The sequence below is a fragment of the Panulirus ornatus genome, chromosome 44, assembly GCF_036320965.1.
Source record: "Panulirus ornatus isolate Po-2019 chromosome 44, ASM3632096v1, whole genome shotgun sequence".
NCBI lineage: Eukaryota > Metazoa > Arthropoda > Malacostraca > Decapoda > Palinuridae > Panulirus > Panulirus ornatus.
Genome location: NC_092267.1, coordinates 3,162,743 through 3,184,032, shown reverse-complemented (window position 1 = coordinate 3,184,032; position 21,290 = coordinate 3,162,743). Strand labels below are relative to the sequence as shown.

Below are 21,290 nucleotides of genomic sequence, written 5' to 3'. Positions count from 1 at the left end.
CAGACTTCTCTGATAAGACGAAATATCTTATTCTTTCCCCTCGAAATAGTTTATGGAACTTTAAAAGAACTAATTCATAAACCTACATTTATGAATGGTAGATTATCTAAATCTAAAACAGATATTCTAACGTAAGTCTTTAATCACATCATCTTTGAATAATCATTCTGATTAATGGTACCATTTCCAATCACATCATCCTTAACTATGGCACCCCATTCAATCAAAAAACCCATTCCTTAACTATGGCACCCCATTCAATCAAAAAACCCATTCCTTAACTATGGCACCCCATTCAATCAAAAAACCCATTCCTTAACTATGGCACCCCATTCAATCAAAAAACCCATTCCTTAACTATGGCACCCATTCAGTCAAAAAACCCATTCCTTAACTATGGCTCCCCATTCAATCAAAAAACCCAATCCTTAACTATGGCACCCCATTCAATCAAAAAAACCCATTCCTTAACTATGGCACCCCATTCAATCAATAAACCCATTCCTTAACTATGGCACCCATTCAGTCAGAAAACCCAATCCTTAACTATGGCACCCCATTCAGTCAAAAAAACCCATTACTGTTGTACATTTGTAAAAAAAGTCACGTATATTATTACTCGTATTATCTAGTAAGTCATGAAGTACTGATCTCAAACATCAAAGCTGTGCTGCTCTGTCTGTCATCGTAGAATTTCCTGCTGTCTCTCCACAACAGAAAATCCAAAGTTAGTCACATCATCTCAACACTTGGCATAACCTGTAATGCCCATTTCCACATTTCCAAATGTGACATTCTCTTACGAGGTCTTTGGTGGTAATCACTTTGAACGTTCTTCTTCACAGGTTGGCAAAATGTCATCATGGCTTCTGTGATCCCGAAGGAAACTGTGAATGTCTTCCTTGCTTCTCTGGTCCAACCTGCTCCAATTACGGTAAGATTCAGCCTATATGATCGAGTCGTAACTACACTACAGTTATACAGATACATATGAAACACATAGGTAAATATGATTGTAAATAAACACACACACACACACACACACACACACACACACACACACACACACATATACACATATTCATTTTTTCTTCATAGATAGTCGCCATTTCCCGCGTTAGCGAGGTGGCGTTAAGAACAGAGGACTGAGCCTAAGAGGGAATACCCTCACTTGGACCCCTTCTCTGTTCCTTCTTTTGGAAAATTAAAAAGACAGTAGAGAGGAGGATTTCCATTTCTCCTGCTCCCTCCCCTTTTAGTCGCCTTCTACGACACGCAGGGAATACGTGGGAAGTATTTTTTTCTCCCCTATCATCATTAGAGCCTAAAGATAAACATGAATCTCACATGACACTAGTGCAGTGATTTTGCGAGTAAAAATAATCAGCAGACCTTAAAAGAGTCGCTTTCAACACTGTATGTAGAGTTGGTCTAAATGACAGTCGCGAAAAAATACCCGAATTTAGATTTGCATATTTTGATGATCATCGTGTTGCTCTTGACAGGGTAAACCTGGGATGATATAGTTATTGAAAATGACATGAACGTAGCTTGGAAAAGCTTCACAAAAACCTTCAAAGCAGCAGAGGGAACATACGCACCAATGCATAGTGGACGGTGTATTTCTAAAACAGAACCAAGGTGGTGGAATAGTGAAATGAAATGTGTCTGTTGTCGAAGACAGTAGCTCATAAGAAACTATGAGAATCCAATAATCATAAGACAGAGGAACTAAGAGCATTATACAACAAAGTAAACGTTAATATGAAGCGTGTATTGCAAAATTTGCAAATGAAACCCAAAGGAGTTTTGCAGTTATGTTAGAATCAAGAGAGTCATTACCCAGTCAATAGGTCCACTGATCACGGAAAATAGTGACTTGATTCATGATAACGAAACCGTAACAACAATATTGGATGACCTTTTTGCGCCAGTTTTTACAACTTTACGATTGAAGACACAACCCATGTCCTGAATCCAGTCTCACTGGTAAGAGAAGGCAACGTTCTTCAAGAAATTTACATAAAAACGAGAACATACTTTCAGCAATAAACAGAATGAAGATGAATAAAATGGCTGGCCCAAATAAGTTTTACCCGAGAACAATGAAACAGGCGAAAGTTGAGATAATTAAATTCTTGGTTGCCCTCTTCGATAAGTCACTTGCTACAGGAAAAGTTCCAGATGATTGCAAGTTTGCCAATGTAACACCGATATTCAAAAACGGTATTAAGTCACAATCCAGAAATGATCGTCCCATCAACTGAACGTCTGTAGCTGGAAAACTTATGGAATCTGACATTCGAGATAGAATTATAAACCATTTAAAGGATCAACACTTGATAAACGATTCTCAGAATGATTTCTTTTATGATAGAATCAGCATGTGCGACTAAAGTGAAGCAGCTGATGTTATCTATCTAGATTTTCAAAAAGCTTTAGATAAGTTTCCGCAGCAAAGATCACTAGCAAAAATACAGTCACATGTTGTTGATGGGGTTATACGTCAGCGAATAAGAAATTAGTTCAATGGCCGTAAACAAAGAGTAGTGATTGATGGTCAAGCCTCAGGATAGTTAGACGTGACAAGTGGCGTGCCACAAGGGTAAGTCGTAGGACCGGTTCTCTTTCTCATATATACTGACATTGATAATGGGCTGCATTGCAAAATATCAAAATCCGTTCATGATACAAAACTGGGTAATAAATCTATAATGAACTTGAACATCTACGGCTTCAAACTGACATAGACACACTGATGAACTAGGTTCATATGTGGCAAATGGATTTTGAGAGTGGTCGAAAAAAAAACGAAAAAGCAAGCTACAGTATGAGTTCTGGTGAACTGCAATAGGTAAATGGTTACCTAAAACCTAGAAAGCAGTGCGCAGAAGCAGTTAAAAGAGCGAAACAGAAAACTCTTGGCTTCGTTGGTAGAGCCTTCGAATTCAAGTCCAGACAAATCATCCTTACACTTACAATTCATTGGTGCGTCCACATCTTGAAGGTTGTGGTCAGTTTCGGTCACCCTACCTAAAAGAAGACATAGATATAATGGAGAGGATACAGCGTCAAGCAACCAAAATGATCCCTGGGTTGAGAAACAAATCCTGCGAGATGAGATTACACGACTTCAGTCCATTAAGCCTAGAAAAGAGGTTAAGAGGTGATTTGATACAGTTATTCAAAACTATCAAAGGTTTTGATATTCTTGATCTCTCAAATCACCTCAGACTTGATGCTTCTTATTCTTCTCGTAGCATTGGATATAAACTCGTGGAGAAACGATTTACCTCGAACCAAGCGAAGCACTTTTCCTTCAACAGGATTGTTAACATTTGTTAGGTGGAGTTGTTGAAAGCAAGACCATTGTTACGCTTAAGAATAGACTCGATAAGTATTTTGTTCTTAAGTCCACGACTTTCATCATTTGTGTCTCTATAGTCAAAATGACAATTGGTGACAATTTGGAGGTTATTCTCTTTGAATGAACTCTATGCCTTGCAGCTTTTACCACACTGATATGTGAGATGTGGCATCCCCAGATATATCCCATCCGTAGTCCCAAAACCAAAATGTGGATATATATCCCATCCCTAGTCCCAGAACCAAAATGTGGCATTCCCAGATATATCCCACCCCTAATCCCAAAACCAAAATGGATCATCCCCAGATATATCCCATCCCTATTCCCAGAACATCATCATCTGTACACGACAACGAGCACCACCATCGACTTTCATAATCGTGGTGCCACTCTATCCCATTTTCTTTTTCTGGGAAACCCAATCTTCTTGGACACCGATGTGAGATTTAGTGGCGGGCACTTGCCTCTGGGTCATGGTGCTTGCTCCCAGTCATAGGTACCACTTGAAGGAACCCATTACCAGTCTTAGAATAGAGTCACCTGCTTTAGGTTTAAGTGGCTAGTATTGGAGTCCAAGAGTCACCTGCTTTAGGTTTAAGTGGCTAGTATTGGGGTTCAAGAGTCACCTGCTTTAGGTTTAAGTAGCTAGTATTGGAGTCCAAGAGTCACCTGCTTTAGGTTTAAGTGGCTAGTATTGGAGTCCGAGAGTCACCTGCTTTAGGTTTAAGTGGCTAGTATTGGGGTCCAAGAGTCACCTGCTTTAGGTTTAAGTAGCTAGTATTGGAGTCCAAGAGTCACCTGCTTTAGGTTTAAGTGGCTAGTATTGGGGTCCAAGAGTCACCTGCTTTAGGTTTAAGTGGCTAGTATTGGGGTCCAAGAGTCACCTGCTTTAGGTTTAAGTGGCTAGTATTGGGGTCCAAGAGTCACCTGCTTTAGGTTTAAGTGGCTAGTATTGGGGTCCAAGAGTCACCTGCTTTAGGTTTAAGTGGCTAGTATTGGGGTTCAAGAGTCACCTGCTTTAGGTTTAAGTAGCTAGTATTGGAGTCCAAGAGTCACCTGCTTTAGGTTTAAGTGGCTAGTATTGGAGTCCGAGAGTCACCTGCTTTAGGTTTAAGTAGCTAGTATTGGAGTCCAAGAGTCACCTTCTTTAGGTTTAAGTAGCTAGTATTGGGGTCCAAGAGTCACCTGCTTTAGGTTTAAGTGGCTAGTATTGGGGTCCAAGAGTCACCTGCTTTAGGTTTAAGTGGCTAGTATTGGAGTCCAAGAGTCACCTGCTTTAGGTTTAAGTGGCTAGTATTGGGGTCCAAGAGGTATATTTTAGGTTGCCAACTGAAGATATTAAGCTCCAGCTACACAATATTATCTCTATTTCCAGACGCCAGCTCTGGGATGTAAACACTAGTTTAATTTCCAAGTACCATCTGGAGGCCCAAAGTGTCATTTCTAAGTCACGGTTTCTAGATCAAATATCTAGATGTAGATTCCGACTCTAGAACTCTCGAAAAAAGGTCAGTAGATCCTCTAGGTGTTTTTGGAAGATGTTTCTAGATCTTTTGGGTACGAGTCATGAACTTATGCATATCAGGATCTACTACGAAGTACTCAGTCTCGCTCTATAATGGTAGTTTTGAATCCTAGATGGCCAAAGTACTCTATCGAGGACACACGTTTCCACTCGGTGTCTAGAGTAAAGCTCATCCATTCAAACACGATGAAAGGACCCTTCGTCGTGACCTCTGACCTATATTCTAAGGGTCAAGTCAAAGGCCAAGCCTTGAGACCAAAGGATCGTAACCGTTGTGCTCGAGGCTCGTCCTGCCCAGGATGTTAAACGTAAGCTTCGAAGTCTATGATGGACTTTCGTGGTCCCTTCCAACATTACAATGCCAACGACTGCAAGACAGATAACTGGACAAAGTTTTTCAATCCGTAACCAAAATCTGTGGAAGTTGATAAGTCTAGTGTGTTTGTGTTAGACTCGCTGAAGTAACCAAACTTTTACGTTCTCGAGGTGACAGTAAATACTGCTCCCAAAGTTTATGAGAATCCTAAAGGTGATTGGTAAGTGTAGGTATAAGTGTGTGTGTGTGTGTGTGTGTGTGTGTGTGTGTGTGTGTGTGTGTGTGTGTGTGCACATACGAGTTAAGATGTGGCACATGTATACAAGGTTAAGTGATGGGACATTACCAGTGAAAAGCTCTTTCCCCGTAACACACAAATAGTAAACACACACACATACACACATGCTTGAGGCTATTCTGTGTTAGTAATCTTCATTCCTGTTCCTAATATGACTTGGAGGAGAGGGCGTACTAGTATGACGTGAGGAGGAGGAGAATCAGTATATTTCAAGAAAGTCTAGTATGGCCTCAGTTAGTCATAACTAGATCAGTAAAGAGGAGACTGTACGAGATGAAGACACGAGAAGAATATTTAGGGATGTTATGATACTTTGTTTGGGAGGAAGACTAAATGGGTAGCAGAGCTAGAGTGGAAGTTGAAAAAGAATTTGAAGAAGCACTCCAGGATCGTGAAAGGAGTCATGAGATGAAAGAAGGACCTGGAGATCTGGGAAATCTAGTTTTAGAGGATTAAAAAAGTGGAGAGTTCAGGAAAGAGAGAGTGTCAGAGGAAAGAGGCTATCAAGTTAGAGGAAAGATGATAAAACACGTACAGAATCTATTGACAGTGTTGGGAGGCGGGGTGCGAAAAGGGGCAATACCTGCAGCTCTTCAGCTAGAGAAAAGGACGAAAGCACATATAAAATCCATTGACAAACTAAGCCAAGAAAGTGCAGGAGGAGCAGTATTGCCATCTGTTCAGTTATAGAAAAGAGTCAAAGTACACTCAAAATAGAAGAGAATCAAAGTACACTCAAAATAGAAGAGAATCAAAGTACACTCAAAATAGAAGAGAATCAAAGTACACTCAAAATAGAAGAGAATCAAAGTACACTCAAAATAGAAGAGAATCAAAGTACACTCAAAATAGAAGAGAATCAAAGTACACTCAAAATAGAAGAGAGTCAAAGTACACTCAAAATAGAAGAGAATCAAAGTACACTCAAAATAGAAGAGAATCAAAGTACACACAAACTCTGTTGTCAGATGTGGTCTGAGAGGTTTATATGGAGCATTATCGTCAGCCGATCAACGGACGCAGAGTAGGAAAAGTGCTGGACAAGAACACTTGAGATTATGTAAAGCGATTGAAAGAATGTAATTCGTTGTTGGAGATAAAGCAATCAGGGGAGTCTGAGGTAGTTAATGGAGGGTTTAGAAAAGTGCAGAGCATGCAGGACCAGCGCTCGCTAGCTGTGAGAGAGATGATAAAGTCAAGGACACTTTACACTGTGGGATCTAGCTGAAAAGTGGATGATTGTGAAAGCAATCGGAAAATAGACGTAAATCATTGACTTAATCTTAACTGGAAAAAGATCAAACACCAGGAAAAGAAAAAGAGAGGAAAGGAGGACGAAATACGTACCAAAAGATTGTGGAGGTTCATGATCGAGTTTGAGCGTCAAATGATTACGTCTTCCAGTTGGTGTAACATACGATATATTCTCAATATCCGTGCTAGTATGTGTGAAAGTAAGGTCTAACAATGACGGTTTATCACTGTCTTGCAACTCAGTGCACCGTAAGATAGTGTTATAAGAAATTTTCTTGTTTTCACTCAAAGAACTTGTGTCTCAATGACATCCTGTCGCCATGAGAATCTATGTTCCTCCAGCCTCGCTCTTTATAATCGAAATCTCCCCTTATCAGTAATTTATTTTCACTAAGAAGCGACTGTTTCAATACGTCATGTACCTTACTGATTATCGTTATCTTTGTATATTTGTTCTGGATAGTTACAATTCTATGTAGGATTATATATCATGTAAACCATCAAATGCTTCTTCCCTTCAGCCACTCTACCCATGATGTATTGTATGAATGAGCCATCTACCACTTCTTGAAACTTCGGGCCATCTTACATCAAGAGGGCCAGTCATCCCCCCCTTCCTTTGCCATCTCTTTCCTTCCTTACTATCATTTACTTCTCTGGGCAGAACAGGTGAGACCTGATCTCTTTGGTAGGATCACACTTCTCAACATCAATAAGATCAAGTGCACTTTCCCTCATACGGTCCTTGATTTCTAACTTTTTACCACTACATATAAGCCATTAATCTATAGATATATTACTTTTAGATTGATATTGTCATCTCCCAACATTCTTGTTTCCTCTGCTAAGAGGGTGCTCTAAATAGAAGTGGCGCCTTCAGTATTTTCTGTCTGTAATCTTTACTTTCTCCTTCACTTCCTCTAAATTATCACAACTGATCAATATTCCACTGGATTCCACCTTGCCTGTAAATTTCTCATTTTTCATATGCACTTTGTAAGTAATTCTTGGGTTGATGATTATCGTCTTCTTTGCAGATTTAGCTGTGACATATTGGTCTTGGTGCATTATAGAGTTAAAATTAAGCCCATAGCAGCCTTTCTTGGTTCAAGCATAGCGAGAGATCTGAACATTATCACCCAGAGTAATACTTTCGACAATAATGAAGATTACTACAACAAAATTGTCCTGGAAAATGTTAAAACTTTACTCCCATTTGGCCAGTCAGAACGACACTTTTATACAGCAACTTAACTACATTTGTTCACAACGTTATCCCTCACTCTCTTGCAAACTGGGTCTCCTAAAAAGATGGAAAAAAATGTGAGAAAGAAAAGATATTGACTCGCTGAAGCTAACAAACGCTTCTTGATTCGATTTGAGCCAGGGAAGCTTCTACTACTTGACGCTATATAAACTCCCAAAATTTGACACACTTCGCTGAATACATAATACATATACCACTAAGGGTTCCCTTAGTGTGTGTGTGTGTGTGTGTGACCTGGGTAGATACATAACTGCTTCTAGGTCGGGGTCCCAGAGCGGCCAAGGCAGACACACGAAGGCCCACTATGCGTGTATGGGACCTGCAGGTGGGTGTTCGCAGCTAGGTACATCATCATCCTCAGCCACCAAACCCATCACATTCAAGAGAGGCTATACCTAATCCTGCATTAATTACTGCTACTAAAACAAATGCAAATTATATCATATGTTGAAATATTATACGTTAGATTCCAGAATACAATACACATTTTACACTGGTCGAGTTATTACATGTTAAAATGAGATTCAGAATTCATTATACATTGTACAAAGGGAATACAGTTTCTGCAGTTGAGATTATTACATAGGAAAAAAAAAATTGGGGTTGGGATAGACATTTTTGGAATGTTAAATTCTGCAAAGAATATATATATATATATATATATATATATATATATATATATATATATATATATATATATATATATATATATATATATATATATATAAATATATATATATATATATATATATATATATATATATATATATATATATATATATATATATATATATATATATATATATATATGGCAGATATAGGGTGTTTTGGTCGAGGTGGTGTGCAAAGTGAGAGGGTTAGGGAAAATGATTTGGTAAACAGAGAAGAGGTAGTGAAAGCTTTGCGGAAGATGAAAGCCGGCAAGGCAGCAGGTTTGGATGGTATTGCAGTGGAATTTATTAAAAAAGGGGGTGACTGTATTGTTGACTGGTTGGTAAGGTTATTTAATGTATGTATGACTCATGGTGAGGTGCCTGAGGATTGGCGGAATGCGTGCATAGTGCCATTGTACAAAGGCAAAGGGGATAAGAGTGAGTGCTCAAATTACAGAGGTATAAGTTTGTTGAGTATTCCTGGTAAATTATATGGGAGGGTATTGATTGAGAGGGTGAAGGCATGTACAGAGCATCAGATTGGGGAAGAGCAGTGCGGTTTCAGAAGTGGTAGAGGATGTGTGGATCAGGTGTTTGCTTTGAAGAATGTATGTGAGAAATACTTAGAAAAGCAAATGGATTTGTATGTAGCATTTATGGATCTGGAGAAGGCATATGATAGAGTTGATAGAGATGCTCTGTGGAAGGTATTAAGAATATATGGTGTGGGAGGCAAGTTGTTAGAAGCAGTGAAAAGTTTTTATCGAGGATGTAAGGCATGTGTACGTGTAGGAAGAGAGGAAAGTGATTGGTTCTCAGTGAATGTAGGTTTGCGGCAGGGGTGTGTGATGTCTCCATGGTTGTTTAATTTGTTTATGGATGGGGTTGTTAGGGAGGTAAATGCAAGAGTTCTGGAAAGAGGGGCAAGTATGAAGTCTGTTGGGGATGAGAGAGCTTGGGAAGTGAGTCAGTTGTTGTTCGCTGATGATACAGCGCTGGTGGCTGATTCATGTGAGAAACTGCAGAAGCTGGTGACTGAGTTTGGTAAAGTGTGTGGAAGAAGAAAGTTAAGAGTAAATGTGAATAAGAGCAAGGTTATTAGGTACAGTAGGGTTGAGGGTCAAGTCAATTGGGAGGTGAGTTTGAATGGAGAAAAACTGGAGGAAGTGAAGTGTTTTAGATATCTGGGAGTGGATCTGGCAGCGGATGGAACCATGGAAGCGCAAGTGGATCATAGGGTGGGGGAGGGGGCGAAAATTCTGGGAGCCTTGAAGAATGTGTGGAAGTCGAGAACATTATCTCGGAAAGCAAAAATGGGTATGTTTGAAGGAATAGTGGTTCCAACAATGTTGTATGGTTGCGAGGCGTGGGCTATGGATAGAGTTGTGCGCAGGAGGATGGATGTGCTGGAAATGAGATGTTTGAGGACAATGTGTGGTGTGAGGTGGTTTGATCGAGTGAGTAACGTAAGGGTAAGAGAGATGTGTGGAAATAAAAAGAGCGTGGTTGAGAGAGCAGAAGAGGGTGTTTTGAAGTGGTTTGGGCACATGGAGAGGACTGAGTGAGGAAAGATTGACCAAGAGGATATATGTGTCGGAGGTGGAGGGAACGAGGAGAAGAGGGAGACCAAATTGGAGGTGGAAAGATGGAGTGAAAAAGATTTTGTGTGATCGGGGCCTGAACATGCAGGAGGGTGAAAGGAGGGCAAGGAATAGAGTGAATTGGAGCGATGTGGTATACCGGGGTTGACGTGCTGTCAGTGGATTGAATCAAGGCATGTGAAGCGTCTGGGGTAAACCATGGAAAGCTGTGTAGGTATGTATATTTGCGTGTGTGGACGTATGTATATACATGTGTATGGGGGGGGTTGGGCCATTTCTTTCGTCTGTTTCCTTGCGCTACCTCGCAAACGCGGGAGACAGCGACAAAGTATAAAAAAAAAAAATATATATATATATATATATATATATATATATATATATATATACCCACATACACATGCATATACATACACGTCCACACACGCACATATGCATACCTATACATCTCAACGCATACACATATATATACACACACATACATATACATATATATACATGTACATAATTCATACTGTCTGCCCTTATTCATTACAGTCGCCACCCCGACACACATCAAATGACAAACCCCTCCCCCCGCATATGCGCAAGGTAGCACTAGGAAAAGACAACAAAGGCCACATTCGTTCACACTCAGTCTCCAGCTGTCATGTATAATACACCGAAACCACAGCTCCCTTTCCTACATCCAGGCCCCACAGAACTTTCCATGGTTTACCCCAGACGCTTCACATGCCCTGGTTCAACCCACTGACAGCACGTCAGCCTCGGTATACCACATCGTTCCAATTCACTCTATTCCTTGCATGCCTTTCACCCTCCTGCATATATATATATATATATATATATATATATATATATATATATATATATATATATATATATATATATATATATATATATATATGATAATAATTCTGAAGATACTGTTAGATGCATGTCATTCACACACCTAATACTTTCTGGTTGAATACGAGTCAGAACCCGGAGATCGTGGTTGACTGAGTGGTATGATGGCCAGCTCTGCACAAAGGGTTTAAGGTACCATCTACCCTGGTTCATCCCATTCATGTACCAGAGGATTCACGTACAATTTAAGTTTAACTAATATAAAGACATTCGTTTAACAACAGACCCCTGGTTCCTTTCGAGGATGTTAGTTGTAGCGGAAGACCTCACAAACTCATGATTTAATGTTATAAGACATACAGATGATCATATTAGTCATGTAGTCATAGAGCAAAACCTGCAAAGGATTTAGACTGGTAAGGAGGTGCAAATGATGTCGGTCATATGGACTTGTGGCGAATCATTGGTCAAGTCTATTCTTAAATGTATTTGTGGCAATGCTTTCAACTCCTATGGTTCGTAAATCCCTTCGTCTCATTCGAGGTATAACGTTCACACACGAATTTGTATCAGTTATTACGAATGAAATCACACGAAGCAATCTTTGAGTGCCTCGATTTATCAAAGTTGATAAAACCTTTCTTTAATCTGAAGATCTGTATAAGATCAACTTCTAAACCTTCGCTTTTCTGTAAATGAATTGTCATTTTATCAGTTTTCACAATCATTTCTTCTCAGTCCGGGAATTATCCTGTTAGTACATCTCTATAGTCCTTCCATTCTGTCTATGTCTTTTTTTCAAGAAGAATGACCAAAACTGAACACCATGTTCAAGGTGGGGACGCACAAGTAAATTGCAAAGTGAGGATTTATTTCTTAGACCTGAATTCGGAATTCCCACGTAGGAGTCTAGAAATATGGTTCGCCATTGCTGCTGCTGCTTCTGTTCACTGCTTAATTGGCTATAGTTCACCAAAGATGAGTTCACCAAAATCTCTTTCCTCTAAGCCTATTTTTGGTTCACCAGAATTCCTACTGTAACTTGTCTTCTCGTTTTGACGACCGAAATGTAAAAATTTGCACTTGTCGATATGAAAATCACCGCAATCATTCATACTGTGACCTTCGTCAGTTTTTAAGTATCGTGCAGTCTCTTAGTGATTGGCGAAATGTTGTGGCTATGGAAAATATTACTTGCTGTCGGATCTTTTAAGAATCTTGAGCCTAGATTGTCAAAGCAGATCAATTAGTTTCATGCAACTTAATTCAAGAATTGGAGTATTGTACAACTATCTATTTCCATTGCCTTGGAATCTTTATTCCACTAAACGTTCGAGCATTTTTTTCGTGATTGAAGTAGACATTATTCTGCATCAAATGTACCTAGTGAGTCTCTAGTACTGAGGCTATTTACTTGCTATTGGTGATTTATTCAGTATGAAGGCTATTTACTTGTCCTCATCAATCATTTATTTCGCATGAGGGGCTATTACTTGTTGTGATCTTATTCACCTAGTGTGGAAGGCTATTCAATTGCTTTCATCAGTCACATACTCAGTATGAAGGCTATTTACTTGTCCTAATCAATCATCTATTTCGCATGAGGGGCTATTACTTGTTGTGATCTTATTCACCTAGTGTGAAAGGCTATTCAATTTTTTTACATCAGTCATATACTCAGTTTGAAGGCCACCACTCACTTATCGTCGTCAATGCCTTATTTGATGGGCGGAAAGCTCAAACAACTGACCAAAAGAACATTATTCAAGCAGAGAGAATGTTTCTGATACAATAATAATAATGTGATTATGCTCGCTCACAGGCAGCAGTGGCTCCTTGTGTCTTGCGAATGACGGTTTCTTTTATCTATCTACGATCACTACAGGACAAACTACTATCAAAGGAACTTTTTCGAAAGGTTCTTGCAGCCTAAAACCGCGCTACTTTCAGTAGCAGAGAGATGAAGGGTCCTTTGGAGTTAGAAGCTTTTCCATGAGAATGTACTCCCAGTGATGTACCAAAGTGACATTTCTCACTGGTGGTGTAGCCTCGAGCAGGTGGAGTCAAGTAACACCTAAATGACAGTTTCTGGTCTTCAGTAAGACGAATCCAAGCATGGGAAAGCCACTCAGGCCCCATCTGCTCAGAACTCTGCTCACTTAACTTTAGAATTATTCACTAACTGCTGTTTGCCACGGATATAACAGCTATTTCCACTGCGGTGTTTGGCTGAAACTCTACACCTATATTGCACTTGAGCACTGCCGGAATGGTGGAGAAGAGAGGGAGAACACCCCCATCCCATTGTTGGTGATGACATCACACGTTCAGAGGCGACTTGAGACGGCGTCGTTCGTGGGTACACACAGACATTACACAATCCACTGTGGCCTGCGTAGTAGAGGACATGACATATGAGGTTAACGCTTCACAAAGCTCCTCACCTTTGGCTGTCTTCAGCCGAAGACCTTACGTCGACGATGCTCGGCCGCTTAGATCCTCCGTCAAATGTACTTCTGCCACTCAGTACCTACCTATGTTGTCTGGAGGCAGATGACGAAAGACGTGGCTCGTCCCTCGGTCAAAGATGGCGTTGCGTGGCTATAATGGTGCCCGACCCTCAACTCATAGTCAGCTGAGGATAATCACCTGAGCATATTAACAGACTGTGGCGTCTTCCTGCGCCTGGCGCGACCCACTGTGCACCAACTGTGGCTGGGAAATGAATGACTCGTCCCGCTAACCATGTCAAACATGGTGCGGCAAACTTGACATCACGTCTATTAAGATATCTCGGATATCCCAGATTTTGACCTGGTGTCCCATAATAGGGTTTGACACCAAGTATAGCGTTCCATTTAAAGACATGTCAAAACTGAAATGTGACAATTACTGGATATCCTCAGTGCTTGCCGCGAAAAACGAAAAATACTGTAATTTGACATTTTCAAGAAAGAGAACAAATGTAATAATCTTTAATACATATATTTTCAGCCGTCAACGATACGCTAGAGTGATTGCAACAAGTAGAATAGGGTCAGTCACACGACCTCATTCATGCAACGTGAACAATACAGGTTCATGCAACGAGAACAATACAGGTTCATGCAACGAGAACAATTGATAACTGGCCACCTATTTGATCTACCGAGTGACAATTCCTTGTCTTCATCAAAACAGACCCGTATGTAGGAAAGCCACTCAGGTCCCACATACTCATTACTCATCTGACGTAATCCTCACAGTTATTCACGAACACAGTACTCATCTATTCTGTCGCTGACCCAATACTTTAGTTCCTCTCTGGTGTCTGGGTCAAATTCCCCGCACTGCCTCGTACGTGAGTACAGAAGTGCTTCGAACCTCAGCATTTCTCCCCAGGTAATGGCGGAGATGAAGGAGACGTCTTCCTAATTGTTAGCTGGTGACATCACAGGTCCAACGGTGATAAGTTGTGGCTCAGCAGCGTGCAGAGATACACACACACACACACACACACACAAGAACACACTGACCTAGTGTGACTGGTGGTGGCAACGCGTTGTTGCCCGCGGGGGTCAGCAACACACCTCCTGCCTCCGAAGTAGTGCTACTCCTTCCTTTGCTCTTGTCCTCTCACTAACCCCTGACTTTACTCCCAAGACATTCCCAAACCACTCTTCCCCTTTACCCTTGAGCTTCGTTTCACTCAGAGCCAAAACATCCAGGTTCCTTTCCTCAAACATACTACCTATCTCTCCTTTTTTCTCATCTTGGTTACATTCACAAACATGTAGACACCCCAATCTGAGCCTTCGAGGAGGATGAGCACTCCCCGCATGACTCTTTCTTCTGTTTCCCCTTTCAGAAAGTTAGAATACAAGGAGGGGAGGGTTTCTGGCCTCCCGCTCCCGTCCCCTTTAGTCGCCTTCTACGACACGCAGGGAATGCACGGGAAGTATTCTTTGCCCCCTATCCCTAGGGATATATATATATATATATATATATATATATATATATATATATATATATATATATATATATATATATATATATATACATAGAGAGAGAGAGAGAGAGAGAGAGAGAGAGAGAGAGAGAGAGAGAGAGCACCTAAGTAGAAATCTTGTTTTTTTAGGCAAGGCTTTCGTGAAGTGGTCATTGCACACCTTGTTTGATATACTACTTTACTTATATACTCTTTTTTCTATTCTTTCTTTGCCAACGTAGGACACAGCACGATAAACAAAGTCCGTCAATCTAAGCATAGATGAGGTGAGCACGAACACTCGCTCTGAGTCTGGATGTATATCGCTTGTGTCTGGCGATACAGGTAGCCACAAGCAGTGCATTGCAGGGTTTATGAGTTTCTGGAGCAAACACTAAGACGACCGAGGTCGAGAGATATCGTCGGAGAATGGCTGGTGATGTGTCGGGGTCGTTATTGGCCCTCCAGTGTTTGTTGTATTGAGTGAGGTGGCTATTGGTTCTGGTGGAGAGAGAGAGAGAGAGAGAGAGAGAGAGAGAGAGAGAGAGAGAGAGAGAGAGAGAGAGAGAGAGAGAGAGAGAGAGAGAGAGAGAGAGAGAGAGAGAGAGAGAAGGGACAGAGTAAGAGGAAACCGATATTGATATAAACATGTAATAAAACAAATATACATTTTTCCACATGTAAGATTTTACACTCGTCTTATCTCAGTTATATTCCATTTTGAGACATTCGTTTTACTTTGCAGATTTACAGAAATGCTCATATACGTATGTAGATATGATGATCACACTTGTTCGTAATGATACTAAGAAGTTTGAAATCAAAGTTAACTTATTATCTTTGATGTTTCCTCACTTTTCACAAAAGTTCCAGTTGATGACCTTTTAGAAGAGTTATTTGATGTTTTGGATGATATACATTAACCTGTTTCAAAGTCTGTTTTCAGTGAACTGATAACATTGTGTATAATAGGCTGTGTATTTCAATTCAATGGTGATTATCATGCTCAAAAAATTTGGTATGGCATTGGCTAACCTTCTTTTTCCTGTACTACGTAATCTTTATATGGAATCTTTTTTAACAAAACTACTAAATGATATCTTACCTTCTAATGCAATTTGATTTAGGTTTGTAGATGATGTTCTTTGTGTCTGCACAACAAATGAAAATTTACAAATATTTCTCCCCTTACTTAACAATTTAGTATCTTCCATCAAATTCACTGTAGAAAATGAAAATAATGGTATGTTACCATCTTTAGATTGCATGATCCATAGGCAAGGAAACAAGTTTAAGTTTAGCATATACAGAAAACCTACCAATGTATGCTCTTATATCCATTATTACTCATCTCAACATGACAGAGTTAAATTATCATCATTTCAATCTATGTTCCTTAGGGCATTACGTATTTGTAGTCCAGAGCATATTGATGATGAGTTTGAAAAGATATATTCTATTGGATCTAAGTTAAAGTACCCTGGATCTTTCACTGATAAATCCCTTAAGTTAGCAAAGAAATCATTTTACAGAGTTGAACCTTAACCTCCCATTGACACCAAGAATCTTTTAGTTCTCCTTTTTAATGATAATTTTACTTTACTTCCCATGTTGCTTAAATCCTTTAATGTAAATATTGCCTTCAGCAACAATAATACTATAAAGAATACCTTAATCAGGAACTCACCAGAAAATTCTCCTGGGTACATCTATAAAGTGCCATGTAGAAATTATGATAAGTTTTATGTTGGGCAGACTGATAAGGATCTTTCTGTTAGACTTAAGAAACATAGATATAGTATAAGAACGGGACAAGAATCAAATGCCTTGTTTAATCACGTTAAAAACTATGATCATTGTAATGACTGGAGTAATGCCATTTAGTTATTAACTCTAGTAACACGAGAAATATCATTGAATCTTCTATTATTAGATACACAAAGAATTATAATCTTGATGTTAATGATGGTTTATACAAATTGGATAACTTTATTGTTGATGAAATAACTATATATGAGCAAACCCCAAGATGATTCTACTCATTTCTCTGTTTTGTTATCATGCTGCATATTCATCCCTTGAGACAGAAGAAAGTATGGTACTCATGCAGCTCTTGCATATCGTATAAGGGCAAGAGCTGGAAGGGTGTACAGAGAGAGCAGATGTGAATTCTCCCCTCTTGTATCATCACTTTCTAAATGTTGGAACAACAAACGAATTCAAGCGTAACTTTTCTCCCTAAGGCTCACTCATCTGTTTTTGGCGCTACCTTGTTAAGCTGGGAAAAGCGACTTGGCATACGAGAAATAAAGACAGTCGTGTTATATCTTCTGTCATTGTTATCATATTGTGATCATTGTCCTTCTATGGCCTTCCAGACAACATCTACGGCCCCAGATTCGCAATTCGTGAGGACACAGTCATCATCGAAGCTGACCATCAAGGTAAGTGTGTTTAATAGTTACTTCTAGATGGGTCCCTCCATCATCTCACGACGGCATATGGACATGTTCATGTGAACCTAACCTGATGTTTACGTTGAGTTGATCTTATGAGTTCGAGAGTAGAATGGAAAAAAATGAAACTTGAGAATTTTTGGCTATTGAATTCGCGGTCTGTCTGCATGCGTCATGGGTCTCCACCTCTAAGGCCTGATTGTTTTTATGATGTTTCCTTCTTCCCTGGAACACCTAAGCTGAGGAATTGCCTTTCTTCTTTTGTCTTTCCCTCTTCACATAAATTTTCTTCCTGTGAGAGTCAGGGGTATAAACATTCGTTGACCCTGAGCAATCAAGGCCTGAACATCCACGAGGGTGCAAGGCGTGCAAGGAATAGAATGAATTGGAACAATGTGGGTAGACGTGCTGTCAATGGATTGAACCAGGGCATGTGAAGCGTCTGGGGTAAACCATGGAAAGGTCTGTTTGGCCTGCATGTGGAAAGGGAGCTGTGATTTCAGTGCATTACACATGACAGCTAGAGACCGAGTGTGAACAAATGTGATCATTTTGTCTTTTCCTGTCACTACCTCGCTGGAGCTGGGTTGCTGTTTCCTGTGTGGCGGGGTAGCAACAGGAATGACGAAGGCAGCAAGTATGAATGTGCACAGGTGTATATATGTATATGTCTGTGTATATGTCTGCTTACATTGAGATGTATATGTATGTATATGTACATGTACGGGCGTTTATGTATACATAATGTGTATGTGAGTGGTTGGACCATTCTTCGTCTGTTTCTTGTTCTACTTCGCTGATAATGATAAGATACTGATAATAATGATAATAGTAGTGATGATAATGATACTATTACTGCTAATGATAATAATGATAATAATAATAATAACAATAAGAATGATAATAATGATAATGATGATAGTAATAATAATAATAATAATAATGATAATAATAATAATGATAATGATAATAATACTACTAATAATAATGATAATAATAATAGTAATAATGACAATAAAAATAATATTCTTAAATAATATTCTTAAATGTTAGATAACACTGTATTCTGAGCTCCTCCGGACAATTTCGGGTCTACATTTACTGTGAGACTTTAGCAAACTTCACACAACTTGGAAAACAAAACACACCAACTATTATTGCTTTCGGAAGTCGCCAGTTTGCCTCTCCACTTTGTACAGACCATGGTTGCTACTCCCTAGGTATCGCAAGATTATGTTGCCTTGCATCCACCAACGACTCTTGAGAGCGGTCGCTAGCTTCTACTTACTTGAGAAATATTATAGTTTCTGTTTCGCTGTTTTGGGGGTAAATGTTCTAAGTTTTACGTGACTTATATGCTCCAGAGCGGGGATAAGAACAGGCAGAACAGAACAAGAACAAACTGAGCAGTAAACACGAAGGAATACAAAAGAATTTAAACATCTTCGGACCACTGGTTCTTTTCGAGGGCGTTTGTGATAGTGGAAGATACCAGTGTGGTACGAGGAGAAAGACAGTTATTTCAAACTGTAAACTGTTCATGTACCTAAGGAAGCGCGAGTAATGCTAGTCGTGGATTTGAAGCGAAATAGTTCTCATGTGTATTCTTACTCGTATCCATGGCATTGCTTTTAACCACTCTAACTGGTAAATCAATTATATATATATATATATATATATATATATATATATATATATATATATATATATATATATATATATATATGCTCTGTGGAAGGTATTAAGAATATATGGTGTGGGAGGCAAGTTGTTAGAAGCAGTGAAAAGTTTTTATCGAGGATGTAAGGCATGTGTACGTGTAGCAAGAGAGGAAAGTGATTGGTTCTCAGTGAATGTAGGTTTGCGGCAGGGGTGTGTGATGTCTCCATGGTTGTTTAATTTGTTTATGGATGGGGTTGTTAGGGAGGTGAATGAAAGAGTTTTGGAAAGAGGGGCAAGTATGAAGTCTGTTGGGGATGAGAGAGCTTGGGAAGTGAGTCAGTTGTTGTTCGCTGATGATACAGCGCTGGTGGCTGATTCATGTGAGAAACTGCAGAACCTGGTGACTGAGTTTGGTAAAGTGTGTGAAAGAAGAAAGTTAAGAGTAAATGTGAATAAGAGCAAGGTAATTAGGTACAGTAGGGTTGAGGGTCAAGTCAATTGGGAGGTAAGTTTGAATGGAGAAAAACTGGAGGAAGTAAAGTGTTTTAGATATCTGGGAGTGGATCTGGCAGCGGATGGAACCATGGGAGCGGAAGTGGATTATAGGGTGGGGGAGGGGGCGAAAATCCTGGGAGCCTTGAAGAATATGTGGAAGTCGAGAACATTATCTCGGAAAGCAAAAATAGGTATGTTTGAAGGAATAGTGGTTCCAACAATGTTGTATGGTTGCGAGGCGTGGGCTATGGATAGAGTTGTGCGCAGGAGGATGGATGTGCTGGAAATGAGATGTTTGAGGACAATGTGTGGTGTGAGGTGGTTTGATCGAGTAAGTAACGTAAGGGTAAGAGAGATGTGTGGAAATAAAAAGAGCGTGGTTGAGAGAGCAGAAGAGGGTGTTTTGAAATGGTTTGGGCACATGGAGAGAATGAGTGAGAAAGATTGACCAAGAGATATATGTGTCGGAAGGTGGAGGGAACGAGAGAAGTGGGAGACCAAATTGGAGGTGGAAAGATGGAGTGAAAAAGATTTTGTGTGATCGGGGCCTGAACATGCAGGAGGGTGAAAGGAGGGCAAGGAATAGAGTGAATTGGATCGATGTGGTATACCGGGGTTGACGTGGTGTCTGTGGATTGAATCAAGGCATGTGAAGCGTCTGGGGTAAACCATGGAAAGCTGTGTAGGTATGTATATTTGCGTGTGTGGACGTATGTATATACATGTGTATGGGGTTGGGCCATTTCTTTGGTCTGTTTCCTTGCGCTACCTCGCAAACGCGGGAGACAGCGACAAAGCAAAAAAAAAAAAAAATATATATATATATATATATATATATATATATATATATATATATATATATATATATATATATATATATTCCTATGAGTCCACTGGGAAAATGAAACACGAAAAGTTCCCAAGTGCACTTTCGTGTAATAATCACATCATCAGGGGAGACACAAGAGAGAAATATAACAGTCAGTTGATATGCATCGAAGAGACGAAGCTAGGACGCCATTTGGCGTCCTAGAGCGTGGTTGAGAGAGCAGAAGAGGGTGTTTTGAAATGGTTTGGGCACATGGAGAGAATGAGTGAGAAAAGATCGACCAAGAGGATATATGTGTCGGAGGTGGAGGAAACGAGAAGTGGGAGACCAAATTGGAGGTGAAAAGATGGAGTGAAAAAGATTTTGAGTGATCGGGGCCTGAACATGCAGGAGGGTGAAAGGAGGGCAAGGAATAGAGTGAATTGGATCGATGTGGTATACCGGGGTTGACGTGGTGTCAGTGGATTGAATCAAGGCATGTGAAGCGTCTGGGGTAAACCATGGAAAGCTGTGTAGGTATGTATATTTGGGTGTGTGGACGTATGTATATACATGTGTATGGGGGTAGGTTGGGCCATTTCTTTCGTCTGATTCCTTGCGCTGCCTCGCAAACGCGGGAGACAGCGACAAAGCAAAATAGAATAAAATAATATATATATATATATATATATATATATATATATATATATATATATATATATATATATATATATATATATGAAGAAAGTAAGAGCAACTGGAGACACCCGTTGAA

At 39.8% G+C, this 21,290-nt stretch overlaps 1 protein-coding gene across 1 annotated transcript in view; it reads left to right on the top strand.

Annotated features, from left to right (window-relative positions):
• Positions 1-21,290, top strand: part of LOC139762804 (uncharacterized) — a 70,502-nt gene that overhangs the window by 30,169 nt on the left and 19,043 nt on the right. Inside the window, exons 3-4 of the mRNA XM_071687957.1 lie at positions 846-934; positions 17,473-17,538. Of these exons, the coding sequence (XP_071544058.1) occupies positions 846-934; positions 17,473-17,538 (155 nt within the window). The remainder of the gene's footprint in view (positions 1-845; positions 935-17,472; positions 17,539-21,290) is intronic.